Source organism: Natrix helvetica (assembly GCF_964273705.1).
Source record: "Natrix helvetica genome assembly, chromosome: 1".
NCBI lineage: Eukaryota > Metazoa > Chordata > Lepidosauria > Squamata > Natricidae > Natrix > Natrix helvetica.
The window spans coordinates 21656193-21684084 of NC_138548.1; the positions used below are offsets into that span (position 1 = coordinate 21656193).

Consider the following 27892-nt stretch of genomic DNA (forward strand, 5'->3'; position numbering starts at 1 on the left):
CGTTCCTGATTCGTCCAAAGCCACCCCAGCAGGACTCCCTCATTGGTCGGGAGGTTAAAAGCCGATAGCGAATCAGCGTCGCGTAGCAACCAATGCGCTAGTAGTTAGCGAGGGGCGGTGGCTCGAAGGCAAAACATCAATCAGAGAAAGGACGCCTAACGGCACCCAATGAGCATCCACCACCGATAAAAAAGGCGGGAAAATAAGCAATTAGGAGCGAGCGACGGAACGTTTCTTGAATGCGCGTGGAACCGGAAGTTGGCCTCCGGCAGCCGTTGTTTCAGCAATAATTGCTCCCTGCTGTCTTTCGATGGGATCGCTCACCTTGATTTTGGCTTTAGCTCTGCCTCTGCCAGTCCATGGCACCGTCTATTTCCGGGAGCAGTTTCTGGACGGAGGTGGCGGCAGCAGCAAGGGCGGGGCAAGGGGCGGGGTCACGTCGGCAAGTGACTGGGGCGAAATGATTCCTTAAGCCAGGGCCCCCCAAACTTGGCAACTTTAAGACTTGTGGACTTCAACTCCCAGAATTCTCGAGCCAGTTGGCTGGAGAATTCTGGGAGTTGAAGTCCACAAGTCTTAAAGTTGCCAAGTTTGAAGACCTCTGCCTTAAGCCATTTTAAGGGTTGCCCATTTGGACAACAAATGAGCCAAGGAGTTGAGTTCGGGCAACGTGCTGAGAACCCAACCAAAGTTAATAGTCACACTGAACCTGTGTGAATATATATATATATATATAGTCCTTGATGTATGACCACAATTGAGCCCAAACTTTATGTTGTTAAGTGAGGCATTTCTCAAAGTGAGTTTTGCCCCATTTTACGACTTTTCTTGCCCCATTTGCTAAGGGAATTGCAGCAGTTGTTAAGTTAGTAACGTGATGAATAAGTGAATCTGGCTTCCCCATTGACTTTGCTGGGCAGAAGGTTGCAAAAGGTGGTCATGTGACCCTGGGACACTGTATCCGTCATAAATATGAACCAGTTGTCAAGCAGCCAAATATAAATCACATGACTGTAGAGATACTGCAATGGTCATTAAGTGTGATAAATGGCCATAAGTCACTTTTTTTCAGTGCCATTGTAACTGAATGGTCACTAAATGAGCTGTTGTAAATTGAGGATTATCTATACTAGCTCTTTGCTGACCTGTCTATAAGTTAGAGCAGTGTTTCTCAAACTTGGCGACTTTAAGTCCTGTGGACTTCAACTCCCAGAATTCCCCAGCCAGCTATGCTGGCTGGGGGATTCTGGGAGTTGAAGTCCACAGGACTTAAAGTCGCCAAGTTTGAGAAACACTGAGTTAGAGCCTCAGTCTTTTAGAATTTAATGCTTGGTATGAAAAGGGAAGGGAAGATGTTCAAACAGTGATGATATAGTATTTACATTAAATTCTCCATTATGTAAACTTGCTTTTTAAACACGCTGCTCCTGTAAATGAAGCCATTGGATCTGGACTGCAAAGGCCGGAGAACTGTTAATCCTAGCCTAAATGTGATGGATGTGATATTGTGCAAAAGGTGGAAGGATTAAGATAGCAGACAAGGAGCGGGTGGTGTTCCCTCTGATATGGGAGCAAACATTACTTCTCAGCCCAATCTGACATACAGTTTGTGAAAGCTAACACTTAAACTAAGTGTTTGAAGTTACCAGAAAGGCAGATTATACAGACACAGCCCAAAATATTGATACCCCTCCATTTTTTCTCAAAAGAATCCAAATTTATGGTAAAATAAGTTGAAACTGACACGAGTAAATGGCATTCTTTATTTTATCTCCATAGAACAGACACTTTGCCTTTGATGGATCACTAAGCATATTCTTGTAAATAATTACTTGAAAATGATGTGAACATAATTACTGGTACCATTAAAAGATAAAAGATCCTGGACTTTAGTGATCTCAAGGAAACTATTTACTTTCATTAGTGTCATAGCTGCCTTTCATCTCATAATCATTCAGCCTGTTTGAACGGAGACAAGTGCTCAGGCATTTTGTGCCATTGTGCACAGCTTAGTGAATAAAGACAAAAAGCTAAGAGTTGTCAGGAGGAAAGGAAGAAGTTACAGTAATAGCTAAGTATGGTAAAGGCTGTAAAACCAACTCCAAAGAGCCTCATGATCCTATAAGCCTTCTTGCTAATCTTATCAATAAATTTAAATTTGAAGTCCCTGGCACCTTAGCCAACTTTCTGGATCATGGTTGAAAGAAGAAAGTTGACAAGATTGAACAGAAGAATCAATGAATGGAGGATCTTCAAAACAGACCTCAGATGATTTCTGTCACCGTCTGACTAAAAGTGGCTCCATCGTAGAAGGCCTAGGAAGACCACACTTCTGAAAGAAAGAGACATGAAAAAGCCAGACAGGAGTTTGCTAAAATGTATGTTGCCAAGCCACAGCCTCTCTAGAAGAACCTCCTTTGACCGATGAAGCAAATTACAGCGTTTGTGTATGTCACAGCACCTCTATATTTACAGAAGACAATGTTTTTAAAGAAATACTACTATCCTTATTAAGACATGGAAGGGGCTCCATCATTCATTCATTCAATCAGTCAATCACTATAACTGTCTAATGTTACCGGGGCTTGAATCTGTTCAGGGCGCATTGAAATAAGAAAACAGTCTCAGCCATAGGTCATGCTTATCCAGCAGGAGAATGACCCACAACATATGGTACAACTAAAAGGACCCAAGAATCATTGAAAGGCAAGCATTGGACTGTTGTGAAGTAGCCTGCTATGAATCCTGATCTGAATCCAATAGAATATTATGGAAAGAGCTGAAACTCCCATTTGGGAGGAGAAACCCATCAGACCTAAGACAATTAGAGAAGAAGATAGCTCAAGAAGAATGTGATAAATTATTCAGAGCTACAGAAAATCTTGATTGCAGTTATTGTCTCAAAAGGGTGTGCTACAAAATATTAGGAACACTGATAATTATGTTCATGCCATTTTCATTTGTTCCATTGTTTCAAGAATTTCTTAAAACATAATCAAAAGCATGACTACTTTATTGGCTATGGAATAAATAATGATGGATGACATTTACTTGTGTCAGTTTCAAGTTATTTCACAGCAAATTGGGTTTCCTTGAGGAGAAATGGAGTTGTCAGCCAATATCTATGACAGAAGTAGAGGCTGTAAACCAATATCTTTGGCCACCCATAAATGTAATAACACAAATACGCAGCAACCCCATCCAGAGATAGTACAATTAGGTTTTTATTCATTTAAAAGCTTTCATGCATATTCATTTTGCAGAGATTTTTTTTTCATTATTAAAGGATTTGCTGATTGGCTAAAGAGTCAACCAATTAAAATACAGATAAATCCCCAAAACAAAAATTATTACTATTATCTGTCACTTAGATCTTTAGGATGATATAGTAGTGGAGTGCTTACTGCTCTCTGAGTTTGGTTGTTTGCTTCCAGACATTTCATTACCCACCTAGGTAACATCAGTGCAGTGAGAGTGGTGTTTGCTCCTTGTTTACATTCAGTAGCTTTCCCTGTCAGTTTTGATGGGGATGTGGTTTTCTGCTTAATTGTTTGCCTAGAGTTAATCCCAGCTTATTTGGGTGTTGGCTGCTGGAGAGGATGTATTCATCCTCTTTTTTTCCCTTTTAGCTTCTTAATTGACTCAATTAGTAAACTGAGAAAAACTTAGACCAAGCTAAAAGCAAAAAAGCTGAGGGATTCCTGGAAGTTGGGCATTCAGACAAATCAGCCTTCAACGGACACATAGAAATAAACCATGTTTACACACCATTCAAGAGATAATAAAAAAGCTATGAAGGAAACAAAAAGACCAAAACGTATCCTCTCAGCAGCAAACATCTAGATAAATAAAAATTAGCCCTAGGCAACTATCAAGGAGAAAGCAACATCCTACACCAAAACTGGCCAAGCAAGCTATTACATATAGACAGGGAGCAAACTCCACACTCCCCGCCACTGATGATATTACTTAGGTGGGTGATAAAATGTCTGCAAGCAAACAACCATATCAGAGAGCACCATGGACTCCATTGTTCAACCCTTCTATGTTCTCTTGTGTAAATTACCAGTATATATTGTATAATATAGTAGAGCAATTCAGACCTCTATAGAATTAAATAAGTATCATACATACTTTTACAATGCTTCTAAATTAATTTAATATGATCCCTGCAGTCAACTATGACTTCCTTTTTTTCTTCTCTCTGTCTCTTTCTCTCTCTACTGAATAGGGGATTTCCAACTACTCTGTAGCAGTTGTAACCACTTCCAGCAGAAAAGTCATGTTAAGACTTTGCTGCAAAAACAGTGGTCTTGTGGATGACCAAAAATCTTTTGTGGTTGCAGTCTGTGTTTAACTCCTCATTCCTTTTCATCAAAAGAGTCGCTGCTGATTTTAGGACAGTTAAGCATTTAACGTCTGAATTGACAGCATTCTTCTTGATTTCCATTTCCATGTCTTATGTTTTTTTCTTGTCGGGTGCTTGTCATTTTAATCTGATTTTTCTCTATATGTACAATGACTGCATGTACAGGGATAGGTGCATATCTGTCTCTGGTTTTGTTTCTGGTTCCTGGCTTGCTCTTACAAACAGTTCCATTTGGTGACAAATATTTTCATTTTTGTTAACAGCAAAATGGAAGGAGAGATGGGTGGTCTCTCAGCATAAATCCAACTATGGAAAATTTAGGTTGACAGCTGGAAATTTTTATGGCGATCGTGAAGCAGACAAAGGTTTGGAGTTAATATGAAATTCATAATTATTTATATGGATGCTCATCATTTGGATATGATTTCTGTGCCTTGGAAATATTTTTTTAAGTTCGCACTGAGATTATAAGTACTAAGTCATGAGATTATTCGCACTGAGATTATAAGTACTAAGTCATGAGAGTTTGCTTTTGTCTTCTCCCCACCTGTCTTTGGTTCTAAGTCAGAGTTCATTTCTGCTAGTTTCAGGTTCATAATTGTAGGAAGTTAGCACCCACCCATCTCCTAGAAGAATTAAATATCCTTGAAAATATTAAAAATGCAGAATACTATATTTCCCTGGATTTGAAAAGGGAGAAACATGTTTTTAAAGACAAATTAGCTCCCTGAAGCTTCCTCCCCACCCCCGCTTTGTCAATGAGCAATTGGGCCGGGGTTAATCTGTTCTACATCACAAAGGTAGGATTAGCCTTCGACCCATCTCACTACATGGCACCTGGGAGGATTTCATCAGCCAGCAGGACAGCCTACAGAGTTACCCCTGCATGGCCCGATGGGAGTTTGACAACCAATCAGAGTGCATTTCTTGCACAGGAACGGGAGGCCCCACGGCGGGGTTCTACAGAGGACATAAAACCAGGGACTTTCAGGATCTCAGTCCTTTTTTTTTCTTCACCCAACATCTGGAAGCATGTGACCCCCCTTTTCTGTTCAGGAGCTCAAGCCATGTGATCCTGTCCACCATTAAACCATCTTTCCAAGCAGCCTCCACATTTCCAGTGTCTTTTTCCCCACTTGGAACTGAACCCAGAAGGACATTTCTTCCGACATAGTCTTGGGCATGTCCTATGTACACCAATGGGGTTAGCTGGAACGACCTGCCTCCAGAAGTTGCGGGTGCTTCAACACTGGAAGTTTTTAAAGAGATTGGACATGGGCAATCATCATCTGAAATGTTATATAGGGTTTCCGCTTGAGCAGGGGGTTGGATTAGAAGACTCCAAGGTAAATAGATTTATTCTCCATTTCCAATATAAGTGTCTGAAATGTGATATTTGTGCACTCTTTCCCTTCCCCATGCTAGGGATATGCTTCTATTGTTTTCTAATTATTATATCATCAAAGCACTTTGGTAATTCTATGTACAATTTTGATGTCTGTGTGAAATTATTTCTCATATACTCTAGGTCTGCAGACAACTGAAAATTTAAAGTTTTATGCCATCTCATCACGATTTAAACCATTCAGCAATAAGGGAAAAACATTGGTAATTCAGTACACAGTAAAGCATGAACAGAAAATTGACTGTGGAGGTGGTTATGTGAAATTATTTCCCTCCAATCTGAACCAAAAGAATATGAGTGGGGAATCTCTTTACTACATCATGTTTGGTGAGTTGCTTTTGATAAACTTACCTAAAACTGTGGAACAAAATTGGCACTAACTAAGACCCAAAATTAATAAGGAGGAATCCTATGCAGAGGTATTAAGCTATAATTACTCATTAAAATTCATCTAAGATAAATTTGGCTAAAATATTTCCAAAGTTCCCTTTTAGCTTCTGTATTAGAGGCTTTAATCACAGCAGATCCTGATAGTTGTGGTTCTTATATTTTTATCTGCAGTTATTACTGGAGATAGGTAGAAAGTTTCATTATTTTTAGAAAGCCAAAGATTTTATCAATCTGAAAAAATCTGAGACATTTTCTGCACTTCAAATACCAAAAAAAGGGCAAATTTTGTTATCTGTTTCAGGGCCTGATATATGTGGTTCTGATACAAAGAAAGTCCACATCATTTTAAACTACAAGAACAAAGTTTATCCTGTTAAGAAACAAATTCGCTGCAAAGTAAGTATTAAAAAAATAATGATAATTAAAAGTTGTGATCCATAATATTCTGATCTTGAGCCACCAAAGTCAGATAAAAGATGTCGGTTAACTATAATAAAAGAATACTAAGTTCGTAAGCTAAACTGGGAAATTGGAAAAAAAGTCATGGAAGAATATCATTTGTTGCCAGGAAAACTATTAATATGCCCATATAATTTTCAAGAGTCACGCATGACTCAAAAATACTTTTATATATATATATATATATATATATATATATATATATATATATATATATATATATATATAGATATAGATATAGATATAGATATAGATATAGATATAGATATAGATAGATAGATAGATAGATAGATAGATAGATAGATAGATAGATAGATATATATATATATATGTTGTATTTGTACTGATAAATAAATAAAGGGAGACTAGTATAGATCTATTTCGAGCTAATTAGCTCTCATCAGCTAGCCATACCCTTACTGGGATTTGAACCAGAAAATAAAAATAAAAAATAAAAAAAAATGGTTTTCTGCCTGCATGGTCTTCTGTGATGAAGCCGAAGGACAGAAAGAGGGAGTGTGACCTTCCTCCCATATTCAGGCATACCAGGGGTTGTAACACAAATATATACTTATTTCCCTGGCTCAACTGATAAGGAGGCGATCCTGTGGCTTAGTGGTTAAGGCTCCTGCCTGAGATATATAACAGCACAGGTTCAAATCCCAGTAAGGGTATGGCTAGCTGATGAGAGCTAATTAGCTCGAAATAGATCTATACTAGTCTCCCTTTATTTATTTATCAGTACAAATACAACACAAATATAAAAGTCAACATTAAAAAAAAAAATGGTTTTCTGCCTGCATGGTCTTCTGTGATGAAGCCGAAGGACAGAAAGAGGGAGTGTGACCTTCCTCCCATATTCAGGCATACCAGGGGTTGTAACACAAATATATATATATATATATGTATATGTATATGTATATGTATATGTATATGTATATGTATATGTATATATATATAACAAAGTTTTATTGGTTTTTTAAGAAATAATATAGGAAAAGGGTAAAGGAAAGGTTACAAATTTTGGCAGTTGCAATGTGCGGCAGGAGTCCCCTCCCTCCATACTCATAGAATACAATTACAAAAAATCCAATACTAAATAACAATATATAGTCAGCATGTAAATTCAGTTAATAATTTCGATCAATTTATATCAAGTGGATTTTCTTACTCATTTTTGTGATCTGAGTTTTCTTGGTATTGCCCCTTCTCCCCCCGCCAGCAGATCATAAATGATATTTTGTATAGCAAACAATGCAGTTGCTATTTGGTTAAAACTACTACATGATTAACCTAAAGTCCTATGCACGTTTACAGAGAGCTAACACTGTTGTATGAATACTTACACATTTATTAGACTTGTGTGATATGGCTGCACACTATTATTTATTTTATTTTAGTTTGTCAAACATATACAAGATAACAAGTATCAGTATAAACATGGACATGAACAAAGGAAATTAGCAAAGCAAATACATGGGGACAGTAGGGCAGGGATGATGCTGGTACGCTTATGCATGCCCCTTTATGGACCTCTTAGGAATGGGGTGAGGTCCACAGTAGACAGTTTGAGGTTGAAGCTGTGTGGGTTTGAGGATGTAACAACGGAGTCAGGTAGAGCATTCCAGGTGTTGATCACTCTGTTGCTGAAGTCGTATTTTCTGCAATTGAGTTTGGAGCAGTTTACCTTGAGTTTGCATCCATTATTTGCCCATGCATTATTGAGGTTGAAGCTGAAGTAATCATTGGCAGGCAGGATGTTGTAGCAGATAATTTTATTATGGCCATCTGTCTGAAATTAGTTTTATTGAAGGTGTTGAAACAAACCAATATTGATCTTTTTCCGCATTTTATTTAGGTGGATGGATTCACACACCTATATACATTGGTTTTAAAATCGGATCACACATATAAAGTGAAAATTGATAATAAAGTGGTGATATCAGGCATTTTAGAAGATGACTGGGACTTCTTGCCACCGAGGAAAATAAATGATCCAGCAGTGAAGAAACCAGAGAACTGGGATGATGAAGCTGAAATTGATGATCCAGAGGACACTAAGCCAGAGGTGATGCTCTAGGATGGAAGTGCACAATCTCCTGTCCAATGGGAAAAATCCAGGGCAAGGGCATCCCCAACAAATGGCTAGCCACAAGGAGAGTGTATGGATTTTATGATTAAAATAATTGTCCTAGCATTAACTAGAGTCGGGAGCGACTAGCACATATGTGCAAGGGGAACCTTTGATCAAACACCATTCCCTTGTAATGGAGGGTTTTGTGAGAGCCTGAATAAGCATTTTTCATCTTAGGGATAGCCTTTTGACGGTTTTAAAAATGCCATTAGGCCTTCTCTGGCTGAAAGTACTTTCCCACCTAGGAGATGCTGACAAATTTTTGTTGCTCTTCGCCAAGTTCATTCCATTTTTAAAGTACAGCATCCACAACTGGACTCAGTGTGTCAAGTAACATACAAATAGATTAGTGCTACAGAGGGTCAGGTTACTATTTCTCATGAGATAGAAACTATACATCACACTCTTTTGTTCAGATTGTGAGTGTCTGAACAATCCTTAGATCTTTTTGATATGATTGATGATCTACAAACCTGAGATCCCTTTGCTAAATATGTACCATTGCTGTCGTTTCAATTTGTCTCTCCAAATTATTGTTGACTTCAGTTGACCACATTCTGACAAGATCAGGTTCTGGCCCCCTTCCGTTTGTTTTCCAAATTCTGTGTCAACTGCAAATTTGATAAAATCCCATCCACTAGTGTTTTTTTACATTGATATTGTATCTTATCATATGGTATATTATCAGGGGTAAAATTCAGCAGGTTCTGGAGAACCGATAGTGGAAATTTTGAGTAGTTCGGAGAACCGGCAAATGCCACCTCTGGCTGGCCCCAGAGTGGGGAGGGAATGCAGATTTTGCAGTATCCTTCCTCTGCCACACCCACCAAGCCACGCCCATGGAACCGGTAGTAAAAAAAATTGAATTTCACCACTGTATATTATATTAATAATAGATTATATAGATGAAAGGTCTGCTCTAGGAATCAGATCCAAACTTTCATTTGTCTGGTGGGTTGAAGTAATATGCAGATTGAGGAGTTAGGGAAGAAAAGCCCACTCAGTCCTTAAAAGATTCACCCACTAACATCCTTTTATTTGTTTAAGACCTGGAAAATCACCATTCTTGTTTCCTCTTTTATAGAAAAAGGTGCACAAGCGGTGAACGGGAAAAGCCAGTGTGTCTCTTGTCTAGTAGGAAGAGCATGTAGCAGGTCTTACACGTTTTGTCCTTTGTGGAAAGGCACGCAAACAAAGAATGGGCAGCTGCTGATATGTACCTTCCCATTTCTTTGTGCCAGCATTGGCGGGCAAATTAATCTTATATGCAGGGAAGATGCATGAAATCTGAAATGGTATTTCTGCACCAGCAATTGTGGAGGGGCTTGGCCGACAAGATTAGGTCATCTGCCTTCTCAGTGGTTGCCTTCATATTATGCAATGTACTTCTTCCAGAGTTGTAGCCTCGCCCCCATCCTGTTACAATTTAGAAAGATGCAAAAGACCGTTACGTTAATCAGGTTTTACTTATGTTTAAATTCTTAACTATGCTTATTGATTTACATTTTAGAATTAAGTTTTATAAAGTCAACCCACAATGACTCTGCAAAACACACCTTGTCTATAAAACAATAAAAAGATAAAATGCAAGGAAGCTATAGCGAGGAAGCAATCATATCCCAACTATTATAATAATCTCATTCAAGATGGGAATATATCCCTACCTATTCCAGAGCCTATGGAAGGCCTTCAGGTTTTAATTAAAAGGACAACGAGTGAGGCCTATTCAAACCATTTGGGAGATACTCTTGCAGAGGGACAGGCACTACAGCTGAGCAAGCATGCCACCTAGTTTCCATCAGATGGCGCTGCTTTAAAGATGGGAACCACAGTACACCCTCCGTCCATTGTTACAGGGTAGGCAGAAACAATGGAAATGAGCGAATTTTCTCAAATAGCTAAATCCTATACCGTGATGGATTTTATACTATGGGTGATAACCACATCTTGTATTTATTTAAATAGCCAACAAAAAACTCAGTAAATAACTGGGATGGGTGAATAATATTAAAAAAATGAAAAACAAAGATATGTGTACGTGTATACACACACACACACACACACACACACACACACACTAATTCCACCTGGAAGCTAAATGCTGTAGCTCATGCAGCAGAAGTATGCTACAAGATATACAGATGGTTATCTGTACTGGCCACTCTGGATTGGCTACAGCCTTTGAGTGTTCTTTATGGGCAATTAGCCAGTTGGCCTACTGGGATATAAAAAGGACTTTGACCTTTCCTTTGCTAATTGTAAGATAAATTATGTAAATAATATTTGTAATAAAATTAGCTGGTAACTGAATTTTGTAAAAATGCAGGTTTTGTTTTTTTTCTTGGCAAATCTGCACTACCTTTTGCTAAGCATTATGTTAGGGTTTCTATCTCACTGTAACAAATGTATTCCTTTCTCATTAACGTGGGATTGCAATTGGGCATATCGGTCTTTCCTTACCTGGCTCTTCTGTTTTGCTTTATAAATGTGTTTATATTCCTGTGACATTTATTCTTTAGAATTTATCAGAGCTTTGTTTGCATGTAAATCATAAAATTTGCAGCAGAGGTTACCTCTAGCACTGGTATAATCTGCCAGTGCTTGTCACGTCCCGAAGAGAGCACTATAAGCGGCTATTGCTGCCTGATGGCTTACATGTAAAAGCCCTGATCACAAAAACAGCTCTCTTCCCTCAAATGGAGCTGCCAAACTGAGTTTTTGAGAATCAAAGACCTTTACTTGGCTGGATATGATACAGCAACTGGCAGGACTCAATGTGCTTTTGACTGGCCTGAGAAGTTTAGCAGGATCAGGCCTGGTTAGGAATTGGGCAGGAGATCTCCAATGAATTTCAGAGCTGGGAGTTTGAAAAAGATGTAGTAGAAGATGGCTGTAGCAAATCACCATGATACTGTTACACACGCACATCCTCCCCCCCCAAACCCCCACAATATACTATATGGTGATCTGTAATGGATGGGAGCCACAATATTTCTATTTTTCCTCCATTTATTATTACTAAATCCATTTCATGGCATTTATCTTGCCCATTTCTCTTGAATTTCCCTACACATTATTTCATTTCCAGTCCTGTGTGGGTGGGTGTGCATACACATGCCTTCAAGCTGGTCATGATTCCTGCTAACTACTTGACAAAAGTCGCTGGTGTTTTCTTGACCACATTTTTCAGAAGTGGTTTGCTCTTGCTTTTTTCTTCCTAGGGCTGAGAGAGTGAGTGACTGGTCCGAAGTCAGCAAGCTAGCTTAATGTCTATGGTGGGACTGAAACTCATAGTCTCTTGGATTCTAGCCTGATACTGTAACCCTACATCAAAGAGAACCGTTTTTTTTTTCAATCCTTCAAAGCCTATTAAATAAGAATTCGGTATAATTCTTTTAGAAACTGCTCAGATTTTGAATACAAAAATTTGTGAGCAAGGAACCGGGAAAATCCCAATGCTGAATATCCTGTTGGAATGAATGTCCAGGAATTAGAGATTTCTCTTTTTTGATGGGATGTGCAATGGAATATAGCAATGATTTTGGAAGGCAAGAGAAAGAGCCGCAAATTAGACAATGGTCAGACAAATGGCAGCAGAGGGAAGGAATGTGGGCATGGCAAACACTTCAAAATGGACCCTCCCTTGTTTTTGGGAATGTAAAGGAGAGCGGTAAGAGATGTACTTTCAGACATGCAGATTTTGTTAATGTAACCTTACAACAAAGCTTGAGACAGTACTTCCAAGTGGGCTTCTTCTCTGGACTAGGGTAAGGAGTTTACAGAGTCAGCATATTTCCCCCAACAATTTGGGTCCTCATTTTACCAACCTTGGAAGGATGGAAGGCTGAGTCAACCTTGAGCCCGATGATATTTGAACTGCCAAATTGCAGGCAGCCGGCAGGCAGCAGAAGTAGCCTGTAGTACTGCACTCTAACCACTGTGCCACCACAGCTCATTAAAACTTTACTATACCAAATGCTAAACGTATTAAATATTTTTTTCCCATAAAGCTAGTGGATTTTACCTGATGACCAGGAGTTGCTCATTTCTCTTTTCTTTCTTTTCTTTTTTTTAATCCCTGTGATAGGATTGGGATATTGATGCATACATTGTGGACAACAGTGCTGAAAAACCTAAAGACTGGGATGATGCAGCACAGGGCACCTGGCAACATCCTCTGCTCAAGAATCCTCTCTACAGAGTATGGCGCCACTTTTTCTTTGTTTTGAAATGAACTTTGAGGAATTGGGTGGCCATTTGGGCAGCAATAAACCGAGAACATTTGGTTTATTTCAGGGGGAGTGGCGGCCCAGGAAAATCCCAAATCCCAACTACAAAGGCATTTGGCTCCATCCCCAGATTGCGAATCCTGAGTATGTGCCAGACCCAAACCTTTATATCTATGAGAACATCAGTGTCATTGGTCTAGATCTTTGGCAGGTCAGTTGGGCCTCTTCCTGGTTCGTATGTTATAACTGTGCTATCTTCATTGACTGAAGTGAGCAGACCAGGGGTGATATTCTGACAGGTTCTGGAGTGGAAATTTTGAGTAGTTCAGAGAACCGGCAAATACCACCTCTGGCTGGTCCCAGAGTGGGGTGGGAATGGAGATTTTGCAGTATCCTTCCCCTGCCACGTCCACCAAGCCACGCCCACAGAACCGGTAGTAAAAAAAATTGAATTTCATCACTGGAGCAGAGTCCTGTGCCTACATGAGAAAAAAATTAGCAACACAGAGCTATTGATTCAAATGTATATAAAGACACATTATTTTGTTCCTTAATGGCAGGTGAGATCTGGAACTATTTTTGATAATTTCTTGATCACAGATGATGAAAAGCATGCAAAGAAATTTGGTGATGAAACGTGGGGCAAAACGAAGGTAAGAATGAGGTCTTCTCCAGAAGGGGTAGATTCCATTTGTGGTTATATTGTTCTTCTGTTACTTGACCCTTTTCTCAAAGGGTCTATTTTTGCTTGGATGGCTGACATTGGAACAGGGAATCCACTATGATTGTTCTGCAGGTGCCTTTCCAAAATAGCCACAGCCACACAGTAAGGCTGCTTGAGATGGGTTTCCCAGTACACCTGGATGGGATGCTGGCAGCCTTCTCACCTGGATGAGAAAATGAAAGGGGAACCTCTCTCCTCTGTCCAATGCCAGCAGCTGTTGTACGTGGCATTGGAACAGGCTCGCATTGTTGCCTGTTCCGCCTGCAGTTTGTTCTTCCAGTTGTCATGTTAGGTTAGCTGGGAGGAAACAGATCAAGGAAAATTCCCGCAAGGGAGTAGATTTGCTCAGCTGGATATCTTGAGATGAGAGCAGGTTCCCTAAGGTGACCTTTCATTTCCCATTTAAAATTTCCAGGAGCCGGAGCAGATAATGAGCGAGAAAGAAATAAAGAAAGAAAAGAAAGGGAAACAGAGAAAAACCCAGAAGATGCCAAAAAAGAAATCACATCAAAAGAACAAATCTGAGAGAATTGTAGTGCAGAAAGAGGAGCTCTGACTTTTTTCCCCCTCCCCTCAGAATTTAAATTGGAGCTAACAGAGGAAGATATTAAGGGCTGGGGACCATGTTTGTTTAAACAGCTACCTCAGGAAACTGTTTGGTTTTGGCTGAAAATGATATCAAAAGATTTTTTTTTTAGTAAAGTAAATTGTTGACAAAGAGAGTCCTTACTGACTTTGTTTCCTTCTCTCCTTCAAGTCCAGTCACCCATCCTTACAAAGGGGATCAACTCTCCCACATTTATTTATTTTATTAGTTTGTCAAACATGTATAAGATAGCAGGTATACATATAAACATAAATATGAACGAAAGAAATGAGTACAAATAGATTGGGACAGTAGGACAGGGACTCTTGTCAGTCAGTCAGCCTGTCTGTCTGGGGCTCCGTTGCATGGGGAAAGGGTGGGGGTGTCTCATTACTATTTCTGAATTCCCCCAAAAAATCTTTCTTATGCAAACATGGAGGAGGAAGAGGAGAAAATGTCCCTTTCTAGGCACGGAAGTCCTCTAGGCAGCAGCGCCCCTCCCGCATGAATGATGGCGAGGAAGACCCGCGTCCCTGCAGGTCAGGGGGCCGGAGCATCCTCCGCGGACCTTCGGAGGCGACGGCGCGATGGCGATTCTTTCAGCGCTTCCTCGGTTGGTCGCTTGGCGGCGCTGGCCCCGCGCTCGCTGCTGCTGCTGCTGCGTTCCTCGTGGCCACGCCCCGTCCCTCTCTGGCCGCTCCCCTCCCAGGAGGAGGAGGAGGAAGATGGCGGCGCTCGGCCCCCTCGGCGGCGGCGGCGCGCAGGTAGGGAACCCAGAGGAAGGGCGGCGGAGGGATGAGAAGGGAGAATGGCGGCGGGAGGAAGAAGAGGAAGAGCGGCCGCGATTCGGGAAAGCCGAGATACTCCCGGCGTGAGTCAGAAGCGGAGTCGGGGAGGGCAGCCACCTCCTCCCCGCAAAACACGCGACCTTGATGGGAGGTGGTCTCTCGGGCGGGAGGGGCGCCTGTTCTTTTCCCTTCCCAGCAGAGGAGACAGAGCGTCGGGCGCAGACGGGGAGGGACCGGAGAAGGCCGGTCGTCCTCGGCGGCGGAAAGGGGTTAGGCAACACAGCCCGGTGTGTGTGTGCGGACAGCTGGGCTGCCCCCCCCCCCCAGGAGTGGGACGTGGAGGGTCCCGCCGCCACCCTTCAGGGGCCACGGCCGAGAAGCCCCTTCTCTAATGCCCAAGTGACCCAGCCCAGCCTACCTCACAGGGCTGTTGGAAAGACACCATATCCGCCACTCTAGCGGGCTGGGGATGCTACAGCGGGAGGAAGAGAAAAGGGGCTGCAAGTCCTGTAGGCCGGGATTGGATTGAAGGACCACTGTGGCACAAATACGTTGCCTTCGCCTGTGTAATAGGAGTGGGTGTGCTTGTGTTTGGAGAGACTCTCAATAGGTGCTGAAAAGTTTTAAGTGCTGCCAAATCCAGCCACATAAGTCTCCTTTCCCAGAAAAAGTAGGACCCAGATGCTGCCGTTTATGCGCTTGGATGTTTGCAGAGGTACAGACCCAGCTAGCACTTAAAACATTGAGGATTTGTTCAGTTTAAAACACTGGGAAATTTGGGAAGCCCAGTACAGAACCGAAAGACTGAAGTGGGACCAATTCAAGCAAGTGGTGTCTTTTCTTCTGGGGAAACATTACAAAGCTTGTTGTTGATAGAAATCTAGAAATGAAGCCAAATAAAAATCATTTCCAGATAAAGATGGGCGTAGTCAGGCTGTAGATCTTACAGCTTTATTATGCTCTGCTTTCTCCAGCGTTTTAGTGGCCAACTAGGGGAAGTATGAGGATTTTTAGGGTTTATATTTGTTACTGAATAACAAACAATGTAACAATGATATATAAGCAATTAAAACTTATCTGAGGATCCCATTGTCAAATAATAGCATATGGAATATTATACATTTTGTAAAAGAAGGCCAAAAATCATAAAGTTGTTTGGTAAAAAGCCATACGCTGTCACCAAATTTAAAAGCCACGTTAGCCCATAAAATAAGAACTAGGGATTAAAATATAATAATTACAAAGTCCTTGGAGAACACTGTCTTGGGGACCTGGATGTATTTGTAGAAATGGTACCGAGAGAGCTTCTTTGGAGAAGATAGTCTGTAACCTGTAATAGTTGAAGATAGCTTTTTTGATGGCCTCATAACCTGCAGCCTAATTCAGATGCCATTAAAAAGTGTCTCAATGGTCTTTTGGAAGCTGCCTGGATTCTGCATTGAAGTTCAAGGGAAGTTTCAGTTCCTTAGGCAGCTTTAGCCACAGAAGAATTTCCTTACCAGATTGGAGGAATGTTGCAAGGAATGGAAATGAGTGCAAGGCTGAAGAGAACATACAAAGGCCTCTGACACTGAGCTGGCTGCCTTACCGGATAAAGTCTGTCACAATAAGGGAGGTGTTTTGTGCAACCCTGGATGATGAACTCTCATAAATGACTGGTAAGGTTACATGGGGAAACATAATCCAGGATTGATGTGTTCCTTTCTTGCCTTGGTTAAATCTAGAACTTTGTGTACCGGCCCCACATATCTCCTATGGCTGATTTACAGCCATTCCTACCAAAAACTAGGAACAGGTTCCTAGGGATAATTGTTAACTAAGGACCTCTTGAGTAAAAATTCAGTCATGCTATAATAGACAGGGTGCTTAATTATTCTAAGGAGATAACTGGGCTTTAATCAGGCTTTCCCCCACCCCCAAATGAAATAGTACACAGTAAACATTCAGCCACAAAGGAAGATGACAGAGGGATCTCTGGTGTATATGGAACGTGTCATGAGTACTCAGAAAAAGAAACATTTACCTCTTTCTCTTGGAGGGAAGCTGATTCAGAGATCTGGGTATAGGAAAGAAAATCCAGCGATCTCCGTATAGATAAAGAGTAGATTTGTGGCATGCATGTTAATAAATAATGTTGCTAAGAGCATCCTTTCTGAGCTTATTCTGGTTCAAGTGAGAACCATATGCCTGATGCCAAGTGCTGTTTTCCAGGCTCCCTTTTTTTGGACACGGACCCAAAGTCCTTAGAACCCTGAATACTGCTTCTGCCCAGGCTGATTTGTATTCCTGCAAAGTTAATGGCTGCTGTCTAGCAGAGAAAGCATCTCCATGTTGGCTCTGCTTGCAGAAAAGCGCAGAACCACACATAGCCCAGATGTCAAGCACAACCAGTCAGTTATAAATTGCTCTTTTCAGAAAGGGTGTTTTGAAGCCAAGCGCTTCTGGAAGCTTTGGGCGCATCTCATTCTGGCTTGTAAATTCCAAGGCTGTGTACTGTAGAGGAAGAGGCCCAGGCAAAATATCCTTCCCTTTGAATTCTTTGAGTCTTTTTATTGTTTAATGTGGACCTTTTCCTCCATTTTTTTCCTGATACAATGAAAATTGGTGATAGGCTGAGATATTGCTCCTAATTAGACCAGCCTTACAAATGTTTTTCATCTACCTGATAATAGATTGTAGAAGCATTTTCTTGGGTTCTGATGGTATTCCCCCGTATGCTTACACATGGATACTGAATGTACAGAGATAAAGAGTTTTTATCTAGGCCAGGGGTTCCCAACCAAGGGTGCTTGCACCCTCTGGGAATGCGAGACAATATTCCAGGGGGTGCGAAAACTTGGATTTAGAAGTTTCAAAATTATAGTGTAGATGCATAATTATATGCATATAAGTATTTACTTTTGTAAAGGATGCAAGAATATATCAGAAACATTCCAGGGGTGCGAGGTATAGAAAAGGTTGGGAACCCCTGATCTAGGCTCTGTTGAGTAGCAGTTCTTAAAGAGGCTGTACGTGGATAGCTTTTGTATGAGCTATCGCAGCTTCCATACATTGCCAAAGATATCACATACTCATTGTGAGAAATAGAATTGGTTGCTGAACACCAGGATTCTGTAGGATGAGAACTTGTACTGGGCTGCCCATTCATCAGAGCTGTTAGTTACAGCTTATCGTTTGTCTTGAGCAAAAAGAATCTCTTTTGACCTTAACATGTCTTTCCCACCCTTCAAGGCAGATAAAATTTGGATTTCTGTCTCTTGCTGGAAAACCAGAGGAAACATTGTTGGTGATTTTGCATAGCATTAAAACCAAATGGTAGGCCACAGTTCTGTATAACAGAATGGGTATTCATGACATGTGGTTAGCCTTTATTTTACCCATTGGACGACGAAGGAATCGTAAAGACAGCTGCATCGCTCTTCACGACTACCTTAGACACTGTGAGTTCTGTTTGCCTTTCAGACAGTAAAAAAGAATAAAAGAAAGGCATTCAAATTAAGCCTGAATTGAGGTTCTTGAAACTTTCCAGAAGGACATATCTAGACACAACTCCCACTAGCGCTAATAATTGGTCAGGCTATTTGGAGCTGATTAAAACAGAAGTCAAATACAGATAGATGGTTTCTAGAAGGGAGGCATATGATATATAGGTGCAACCATTCATTTAGTGACCATTCAAAGTTAATTGGCACTGAATAAAGTGACTTATGACAGTTTTTCACACTTACGACTATTGCAGCATCCCTGTGATCGCATAATCAAAATTCAGATGTTTGGCAACTATTCATATTTATGACAATTGCAGTGTCATATGATCATCTTTTGCAACTTTCTGATAAGCAAAATCAATGGGGAAGCTGGGTTCACTTAACAACAGTGTTACAACTTAACAACTGCAACGATTCACTTAACAACTGAGGCAAGAAAAGGTTGTAAAATGGGGCAAAACTCACTTGACAATTGTCTTGCTTAGCAATGGAAATGTTGGCCTCATTTATGACCATAAGTCAACAACTACCTGAAGTTAGGTACCAAACAACCAATTGTGCAGAAAGCAGAAGTAAAACCTATTCATTGTTTAGGGATGGGGGTGACTGTCACTTAGCAAGATCAGAATGAGTGATGGGGTGAAATTCTGTGGCCATTTTGCACTTTGCCTGATCTGTGTGATAATGGTATTCTAGCACTGTATATTGAGGACGAGAGAGTGGAACTTCTATGTTCTCCCTCTCTGGTTTCCATAGCATTCTGTTCCCATGCTGAGTTTCAGGGCTTACTCCTGATCTTGTGAAAAAAAAAATGTTGTTAGTTCAGTTTCTAAGTGATGGCTTCTTAATGCTTTGTTGTCTCAGTCTATCTCCGTTAAATTCAGCCAAGGTGGCTGTCTCTCCCCACCTTGCCCCATTTTCAATATAAATTAACTGAAATAAATAACAACGTGCAATAACTGATCTTTTTTTTAACGTTATCTGTATTTATCATCCACTACTGAATGTGCACCATGCAGCTCCTGTATGCTTTCTCAGAGAAAGCCAAATATTGCCTTTGGGTGTTATTTAGACTGAACTCAAACTAGAGAGCAGTGGGAAGTCCTTGATAACAACTGAACTGTCCTTGAGTCTGTTCAAAGAAAGAAATGTTTGTCCATTGATAATTCTTTGGAGGGCAAGTGAATGATACGCTATTGCAGTCAGAAAAAACGAGAAGCTGAGATGGGAGGCAGCATCTTTAGGCCTTGTGTTCTGGCTGTCTACAAATGGTCTGATGCCATATTCCTATGCACGTCTTGTTAACTTGATTCATATCTATTCTTGCGCTAAGCCATTTCTTCGGAAACAAATGGTGGTGGGGCAGTTTTAGAAGATCCCAAGCAGAGATAGAGCTGGACCCATTAAAGCAGGGAGCCACGGGCCACTAGCGGGCCTTTAGCCTTTTGGAACCAGGCCGTGGAAGAGACGGGAGGGCACGTGTGCATCCTCACTTGCGTGAGCAGGGAGCATGGAAATGGAGCTCCGTGCGCATGGGCGGTTGCCCGCTGCTCGCGCAGAACTACTCCATTTCCCACCACTCCAGAAACTTGGGGACTCTGCATTATGATGCGTAGACCTGGCTGTGTAAGGATAACTTTCACCTTCCATTTCTCACTTTTTTTTCTAGCTCTCCGCCAGTAATCCTCTGTATGAGACATATTACAAGCAGGCAAGTATGCTAAATTTCTTCTTTTCTTTTCTCTCCCTTGAAATCCTGCCTTTTTTTTTCTTATCTATTGGCTAATATGGACACCCAGCATATGTGTTTCGTAGACATTGTGCTGGTCCCTTAGAAAGTGAATACAAAATTTACACGTTAATTTAATAATATTACAAAAGCCAGCATTGATTTATGTATTATGGGGTCGATTTATATAGTTGCCTGTCTCATATTCATGAGTCTGTGTGGCTATTTGTAGTATGTAAGCTTTTACTTGCACCACCTTGAATCTTCTTGTGAGTGAACCTGGCTAACAAAACTCCTTTAAAGTGAAATAAGGATCATGGTTTGCTCTATTTAAATTAGTTCCCAAAAGAAACCAAGAACAAGCTGTATGCTAAGCAATTAACATTGTCTAGTAAACAAAGCAAAAATAACATATACCAACCAATATGCTGCTGATGCATTGGGACACTAGAATTGTAATGAATTCTATCTTCATATCACGTATGGTAGGATATAATAGCATGTAATGCTCATGCTTTGATGAAGCCCTGTCAATAGGTCACAAGGTATAAATCAAAAAGTTGTTTGAATTTATACAGGCGTAGATGAAATTATTCAGAAGATAACCAAATTACCTGTAAACCCTCTTCCTTGATTCACTGTGGTGGGAAAACATATTGAATGTATAGTAACAGTCTACCTACTTTAGTCCATTATAGTTCTGTTCTTCCAGTACTATACAGAGCATTTACCCTATTACACAAGATATCCATAACTTTTGATATATCACTTGTGTTCAAGCTTTTTGGCTAGTGGATGCATTTGAAATTTTGAGATATGGTCTGGATTCTGCCATAAAAGGGGAAATATTTAATTCATAAAATGACTGCCAGGGGGCATTGTGAGCCCCACTGAGCCTGGGGATTGGGGCTTGTAGGGCACGAAGGAAGAGGTCCCCTACAGAGTCTCCTACTATGTTGAGAACTCAAATCTAGACCATGTACATCCGTAACAGACCCGACCTTGTTAACTTCAGATCAAAGCATAGCAACAATAAGGCAAGCTCAAACCTTACAAATTGGCATTTCTACTTCCGTATTATATTTTCAATAAAATTCATACTTTAATCTAATATGTTGGAAATCCTGTTATTGCCTGCATTTTCAAATCAAAAGAAATGTACTTCAATTTTAAGCTCACTGTAAACAACTCAGAAAGCTTTGTCAGCAGAGATTCTACAACTTTTGGCACCAAGCCAGAGTTATTGCAATTTATAAAATAACCAGATTGAATGCTGAACTTTTGCATTAAACAAATAGGATTGGGTGATTTACATCATGTCAACAAAGATCTATGTTGTACACAGCATTATGATGATGTTAATATCATCAGAATCTTTAATAATCCAAATTAATGAGACTAAAAGCTAGGAATAGTGGATAAAACCACCCTTAAGTATCTTAACACAATATTGAAGAGCCATGGTGGTGCAGTGGTTAGAATGCAGGCTACTTCTGCAATTTGGTAGTTCGAATCTCACCAGGCTCAAAGTTGACTCAGCCTTCCATCCTTCTGAGGTCGGTAAAATGAGGACCCAGATTGTTGGGAGCAATATGCTGACTCCGTAAACCGCTTAGAGAGGGCTATAAAGCGGTTTATAAGTCTAAGTGCTATTGCTACTGCAATAGTAAGAACAGCACAAGCCAACAGAGACCTAATTTCAATGGGAAATAGGACATAGAGTTTGATTATTTTATTTAAAACATTTATTTATATAGTAGTCCCCATTTTATGAGTTGGCCCATAGCGAGGAAGTGAGATAAAAGCGACTCGTTCCTTTCCTTTTGGGGGTTTGCTGAACAGTTAATATTTTCTTTGCAGGTGGATCCAGCTTGCACTGGTAGAGTTGGGTCCAGTGATGCTGCTCTGTTTCTCAAAAAGTCTGGTCTTGCCGATGCTATCCTGGGGAAAGTAAGTCAGGCATTTTCTCTGTTCTAACGCCAGAGGAAAATGCATGTTAGGGAAACCAGTTGCAAATGTACATTATTCAGAGACAATCTTGATACAAATGACTGCCTGAATCTCTGAAGAAACCTTGTGCTGTTTTTCTGGCTTTGGCAGCTGCTTTCAGATAGAACCAATATAAGAAGATGAAAGCGAATCCGTTGGAAAAGTCTTAAATCTCCTCTAGAAGGAGTCACCTTATAGGGGAGATCAGTGGCATAAAAAATTAATAATAAATACATCATAAATACTAGTTACCAGTGTTGCTCAAGCTCGGCAGCTTAAAGATATGTGGACTTCAACACCCAGGGCTGGAGAATCCTGGGAGTTGAAGTCCACACATCTTCAACTTGCTATGGTTGAGAAACAGTGTTTGCTATTATTTATTATTCAACATCAAGTTTCTCCCTGTCATGTGTGAGCCATAAGTGATTCATCAATTTATAATTTTTGTCTTTAAAATATATATCTGGAATGATGCTAAGCAAATACAAAGACTTTAAAAAAAAATAATCTGAAATATATTAGCAAAGATAAAGGTGTGAGAAATACTTCTGTAACTGCTACCTTCCAGGTGCTTGATGGGCTCTAGAGCTCATTAATTTCATTCAGTGAATTATGATTGTGACTGTATATAAGAATAAAGGCAGAAGAAAATAATACAATACTGGATGCAGCACTTCCTGTCTATAGAGGAGCAGATTTGAAGAGGCAGATTACTTTCTGTCTCTATTTTGAAAGGGTTTTTGCTTTAAATTGAATGATGTCAGCATGTAATTTTGTATACTCATAGATATGGGATTTAGCAGATCCAGAGGGCAAAGGATTTCTGGATAAACAGGTATGTGAGTACATCAGTTTTGAGATAAAGCCACCTCCATCTGTTGAAACTTCTCCTTTGAAGTAGCTAAACCTAAAGAATCTGGGTTGAAACCAGGGCCTCATCTCCAGTGCGGATGTCTGTTTGAAAGAGCGGAACACACAATTAGGTCTAGTTCTGCCTGAATATCGAGACAATGCTGTCACTGAATGTCCACCAGTCTGGTGAGAGAGCTAGACAGTCTATTGAAGAATGTTCTTTTTCATGAAAATAAAGGTAGACATTAGGCTTGTGAACAGAGGGCCCTTTTTCCCCTCATTCTCCATGCTTTTCTGTCTCGTTCAGGGATTCTTCATTGCGCTGCGGCTAATTGCTTGTGCCCAGAGCGGTCATGATGTCATTCTCAGCAACTTAAATTTGACGTTACCTCCTCCGAAATTTGTAAGTTGATAATAATTGCCTTGAAAAGGGCTGTTTTTGACTGGAACATAAGTGGTGTCTGACAGATACAGAATTAAGAGTTTTTGGTTTCCTAAATGCGGCTGATAAACTTTATGATTTGAGGCTTGGCTGCCTCTGTTAAGTATTTCTATATTTCAAAGAAAACCATAGGAAGTGCTTTGATGTATTTTATTTGTTGTTGCAGCACGACAATACAAGCCCCCTGTTGCTTGCTTCCACAGAGGCTCATTGGGCTGTCAGAGTAAGTGTCCAGGAGAAAAATATGAGTTGGCCTCACTTGTCCAGTAAGGAGACCCTTTTCTTAATTAAGCTTTTAAACGTAATTGTGCCTCAATTGAACTCTACTTTTTTTATTAGTATGAATGATTAATACCAGTTTCGTGCAAATTACTGTAAGCAGCATTAAGTTGAATTTACTATTTTCCTAACCGTGTATCCTGTTTCCCTGAAAATAAGACCTCCCCGGATAATAAGCCCAATAGGGCTTTTGAATGCATGCACTAAAATAGCCCTCCCCTGGAAATAAGCCCTCCCCGGAAATATTGCAACACTGCAGCAGCGTGACCAGGCTCGCTACCTCTTGAACCTCGAAAATAATAAGACTTCCCTGAAAATAAGGCCAAGCGCTTATTACGGGGGTCAAAAGAAAATAAGACCCTGTCTTATTTTCGAGAAAACATGTTAATACCATCTATGTGCAACATTTACTAAAGAATGTATGCAGCATTTATAAAAACCTTAACAATAATTTTAGTGAACGTACAAACATTCTCTATAGTTAGTCCTCATTTAGTGACTGCCTCATTTGGAAAATATTTACAGTTACACTAATGATGGAAAAATAACTTTGCAACCTGTCCTTTCCTTTACAACCTTTGCAGGTCTGTAAAGCATAGGAAAGCTGAAATAAGATTATAAGCACAGTCACAGTTTCACTTATAACTGCTTTGCTTAATGACCAAATTGCTGGTCCCAGTTGGGGTTGTTAAATGAGGATTACCTGTAGCATTATTTCTTTGGTGTCTCCAGATGAGGCTGTTGACTATGTAGTCCCCCTGCTTTCTTCGTAAAATGTTACAGGGAATCCAAGCAATATTATCTTCCATTTGAAACTATCTTGTGTTTTCCTCCTGCTTCTTTTCCATTTTCTCCTTCCACAAAGGATTCATTGTGGAAGAAAAGACAGATATATAACATCATTTTTTTAATTAATGGCCCCTAGTACTTGCCCATACAAAAAGCATTACTTAATGTAGAAATAGAAGATGAATTCAAGATAGTCATGTTTTGCAGTCTTGGGAAAACAACAGTATATCATGTAAACCAATTTTAATTTATTCCTTCTTAACTAGGTAGAAGAAAGGGCCAAGTTTGATGGCATTTTTGAAAGCCTTTTACCAGTCAATGGTTTACTTTCAGGAGATAAAGTAAAGCCAGTATTGATGAACTCCAAACTACCTCTTGACGTCTTGGGGAGGGTAAGCAAAATTCTACCTTTTTTTAAATCCACATGATCTGAGTGAATTACTTTGGCCTTCCAGTGCTTTCAGTTGAGGCAAATATTTGTACTTAGAGTACAGCAAAATTCTACCCAGAATTCCAAGCAATCTGAGCTCTTAAAGTTCGGTTCCGATTTATTTATCTTTCTGCCTTAAAAAATGAGGGAACTGAAAAATGCTCAGCTGAAAGAGCTGTATTCAAAATCAGATTGCTCAAATATCAGTCTTCCTGATTCTTTTGCATGTGCTTTTAAAATCTACTTATCATGCTTCTTGCCTTACGTTTTGCTGCTAATCAGTTATTGAAGTTTTTACATCGTTAATTACTGTATTTTTCGGAGTATAAGATGCACTCCCCCCCCAAAAAAGAGGGTGAAAATATGGGTGCGTCTTATACAGTGGTGGGTTTCAAAAAGTTTTACAACTTCTAAAGGAGTGGCCTTCTGTAGGTGTGGCCTGCTTTGTGGGAGTGGCTTGCTGGCCATGTGACCAGGTGGGAGTGGCTTGCCAGCCATGTGACTGGGTGGGAGTGGCTAACTTGTAAAATGTAGTGAAACTCACTTAACAATGCTCTTGCTTAGCAACCAAAATGTTGGATCAGAAACTCTGGCATTTGAAGCACGCAAGTTTTAAAGCTGTCAAGTTACAAGACACCCTTGCACTCCTAACCCTTTAGAAAAAAAACCCCAGGGGTGTTCAAACTTGACAGCTTTAAGACTTGTGGACTTCAACTCCCAGAATTCCTCCTCTGGCTTTTCATCTTGATGATGTGTGGACGGGTGGGAGGAGAGATCTGGAACCGGTTCTAAACGGCACTGTAGATTTGTGGAACCTCTTCTATAGAAGAGGTTAGAACTGGCAGGAACCCACTCCTGGTCTTATACAACAAATGTAGCCCCCACCCCCACCAGAGGCCAAAAACGCAAGGCATGGAGGCAGCGATGGTCTGTGGAAATCCCTGCAGCCTGGAACAGCTGATTGGGGGTATTCCACCAGTCCCATCCACCTGCCAATCAGCTGTGCTGAATCAGGCGGCAATAAGTGCTGAAGCTGACCTGGCTGGTCAGAGTTTGCAGCAGCAATCACATTCAGAAAGCACACACAAGTAACTGATTCAGCAGGATTCAAAATAATAATAATAATAATAATAATAATAATAATAATAATAATAATAATGCACAATACAATACCACAAGCAGGTTTTCCATGGTAGCAGTAAATACAAGCAAAATGCAGTTTCACTTTCAGTTCTCAGTAAGCCAGGCTCCTTCCTGTCTCCTTGTTGCTCACATGGCAAATACTGTTTCAGAGTCCAAATAGCCCTCATTGGCTGACTCAGTTGCTATGCCTATTCATTGGATGACCTTGTTAACATGTGTTCCAAGACAGGAAGCTAGCCAGCTGAATACCATGGATGCTGGTAGGCAGAGGCAGAATTTTTTTTCTTCTTATTTTCCTCCCCAAAAACTAAGGTGCGTCTTACATTCCGGAGTGACTTATACTCCGAAAAATACAGCAGGTTATGTTCAGGGATGGGCTTCAAAAATTTTAGCAAGGGTTAGGGTTAGGTTCTCCGCCTGGTTGCTGAGTGGCCGTGGCAGTGGTGGGCATGGCTTAATCAGCCATGGTGGAGGGGGATGGTTTTGCCCTCCCTGGGCTTCGGAGGCTTCCCTCAAGCCTCTGGGAGGGTGAAAACGGCTTCCCCAGACTCCGGGCCTGTCTCTGGCCTTCCCAAGCTACCAATAGGCCCATTTTTCGCCCTCCCCGAGCCTCCGTGCACGCCTTGCATTTATCTGCATCCAAAATGGGCCGCATAGGAACTCCTGGGCTGGGCAGGGTGGGTGGGGCCAGTCAGGAGTGGGATTTGGGGGTTCTGTACAGAATCTTAGCTAGAGGTTCTCCCGAACCCCTGCGAACCCCCAGCAGCCCACTCCTGGCCATGTTCAGGTAATTATTAGACTTGCATAAGGGGGGAGGGGATGGTACAAAAAGAATTAATCAGTTGAATAAAAAATCTGGAATTGATCCACAACAAACCATAATGAAAAGCGGACCCTGCATCTGTGGAAGTACGCTAGGAAGAAGAAGAAACCATAATGAAATTCTTTTTTTAATAAAATAACATTCCTTGAACTACTCTTCTGATACATCCCTTTTCCCCTTTCATTTGTGGCCAAATGGTTCTAGGTGTGGGACCTCAGTGATATTGATAAAGATGGGCACCTTGACAGAGATGAATTTGCCGTGGTAAGTTCCCTCTGCTTGCTCTTGTCATGTAACCGAAGGGGATTCCTGAGTGCCTCGTTTTTCGGGTCAGGGACAGGGTTATGTCCCAAACCCTCATTTGCATAGAAGAGGCCGATCACAGTATCAAACTCCTTGGTTAGTTTTCCTTTTCCCAGGGTTCTATCCACCTCTTGTTAGTCCAGCCTCCCTCCCTCCAGCCCTTGCCTGACCTGCTCTCTCATGCTTGGCACTACCTCTCCGCCATCTTCCCCTCCTCCTCCTCCTCCTCCTCTTCCTCCTCCTCCTCCTTGTTGCCCTCTGCAGACGTCTTTTCCCTCTGGGCCTTGCAGGCGATGCACCTGGTCTACCGTGCCCTTGAGAAGGAACCCGTCCCCTCTGTGTTGCCCCCATCTCTTGTTCCACCTTCCAAGCGGAAGAAAGTGACAATCTTTCCTGGGGCAGTGCCAGTTCTTCCAGCCAGTCCTCCCCCCAAAGACAGTTTGCGGTCCACTCCGTCACACGGCAGCGTCAACAGCCTCAACAGCACGGGAAGCTTATCCCCCAAACACAGCCTGAAGCAAACACAGGTAGGTGTAGCCTC

The 27892-nt window shown here is 41.0% G+C and overlaps 2 protein-coding genes across 8 annotated transcripts in view; both read left to right on the forward strand.

Moving 5' to 3' along the window:
* The first annotated feature begins 1 nt into the window (after position 1).
* CALR3 (calreticulin 3) lies at positions 2 to 14308 on the forward strand. 2 transcript variants are annotated; one of them, XM_081967285.1, is made up of 9 exons: positions 2 to 398; positions 4633 to 4734; positions 5898 to 6101; positions 6466 to 6560; positions 8482 to 8691; positions 12845 to 12958; positions 13054 to 13197; positions 13547 to 13639; positions 14126 to 14308. In XM_081967285.1, the coding sequence occupies exons 1-9, from the start codon at positions 311 to 313 to the stop codon at positions 14264 to 14266; spliced, it is 1191 nt and encodes a 396-aa protein (XP_081823411.1). In that variant the 5' UTR covers positions 2 to 310; the 3' UTR covers positions 14267 to 14308. The 2 variants fall into 2 exon arrangements, with proteins under 2 accessions (XP_081823411.1, XP_081823412.1); XM_081967286.1 differs by lacking the exons at positions 2 to 398; positions 4633 to 4734 and adding an exon at positions 5494 to 5715.
* Positions 14309 to 14960: 652 nt separating this feature from the next.
* Positions 14961 to 27892, forward strand: part of EPS15L1 (epidermal growth factor receptor pathway substrate 15 like 1) — a 59314-nt gene continuing 46382 nt past the window's right edge. For 2 of the 6 annotated variants that reach the window (XM_081938975.1, XM_081938979.1), the window contains exons 1-9: positions 14961 to 15060; positions 20242 to 20283; positions 22162 to 22251; positions 23078 to 23125; positions 23450 to 23545; positions 23751 to 23807; positions 24919 to 25044; positions 27253 to 27312; positions 27642 to 27878. In XM_081938975.1, coding sequence (XP_081795101.1) covers positions 15022 to 15060; positions 20242 to 20283; positions 22162 to 22251; positions 23078 to 23125; positions 23450 to 23545; positions 23751 to 23807; positions 24919 to 25044; positions 27253 to 27312; positions 27642 to 27878 — 795 coding nt within the window. In that variant the 5' untranslated portion in view covers positions 14961 to 15021. Of the gene's footprint in view, positions 15168 to 20241; positions 20284 to 22161; positions 22252 to 23077; positions 23126 to 23449; positions 23546 to 23750; positions 23808 to 24918; positions 25045 to 27252; positions 27313 to 27641; positions 27879 to 27892 lie in introns of all 6 variants that reach the window. The other 4 variants (XM_081938974.1, XM_081938976.1, XM_081938978.1 and 1 more) reach the window with 2 other exon arrangements.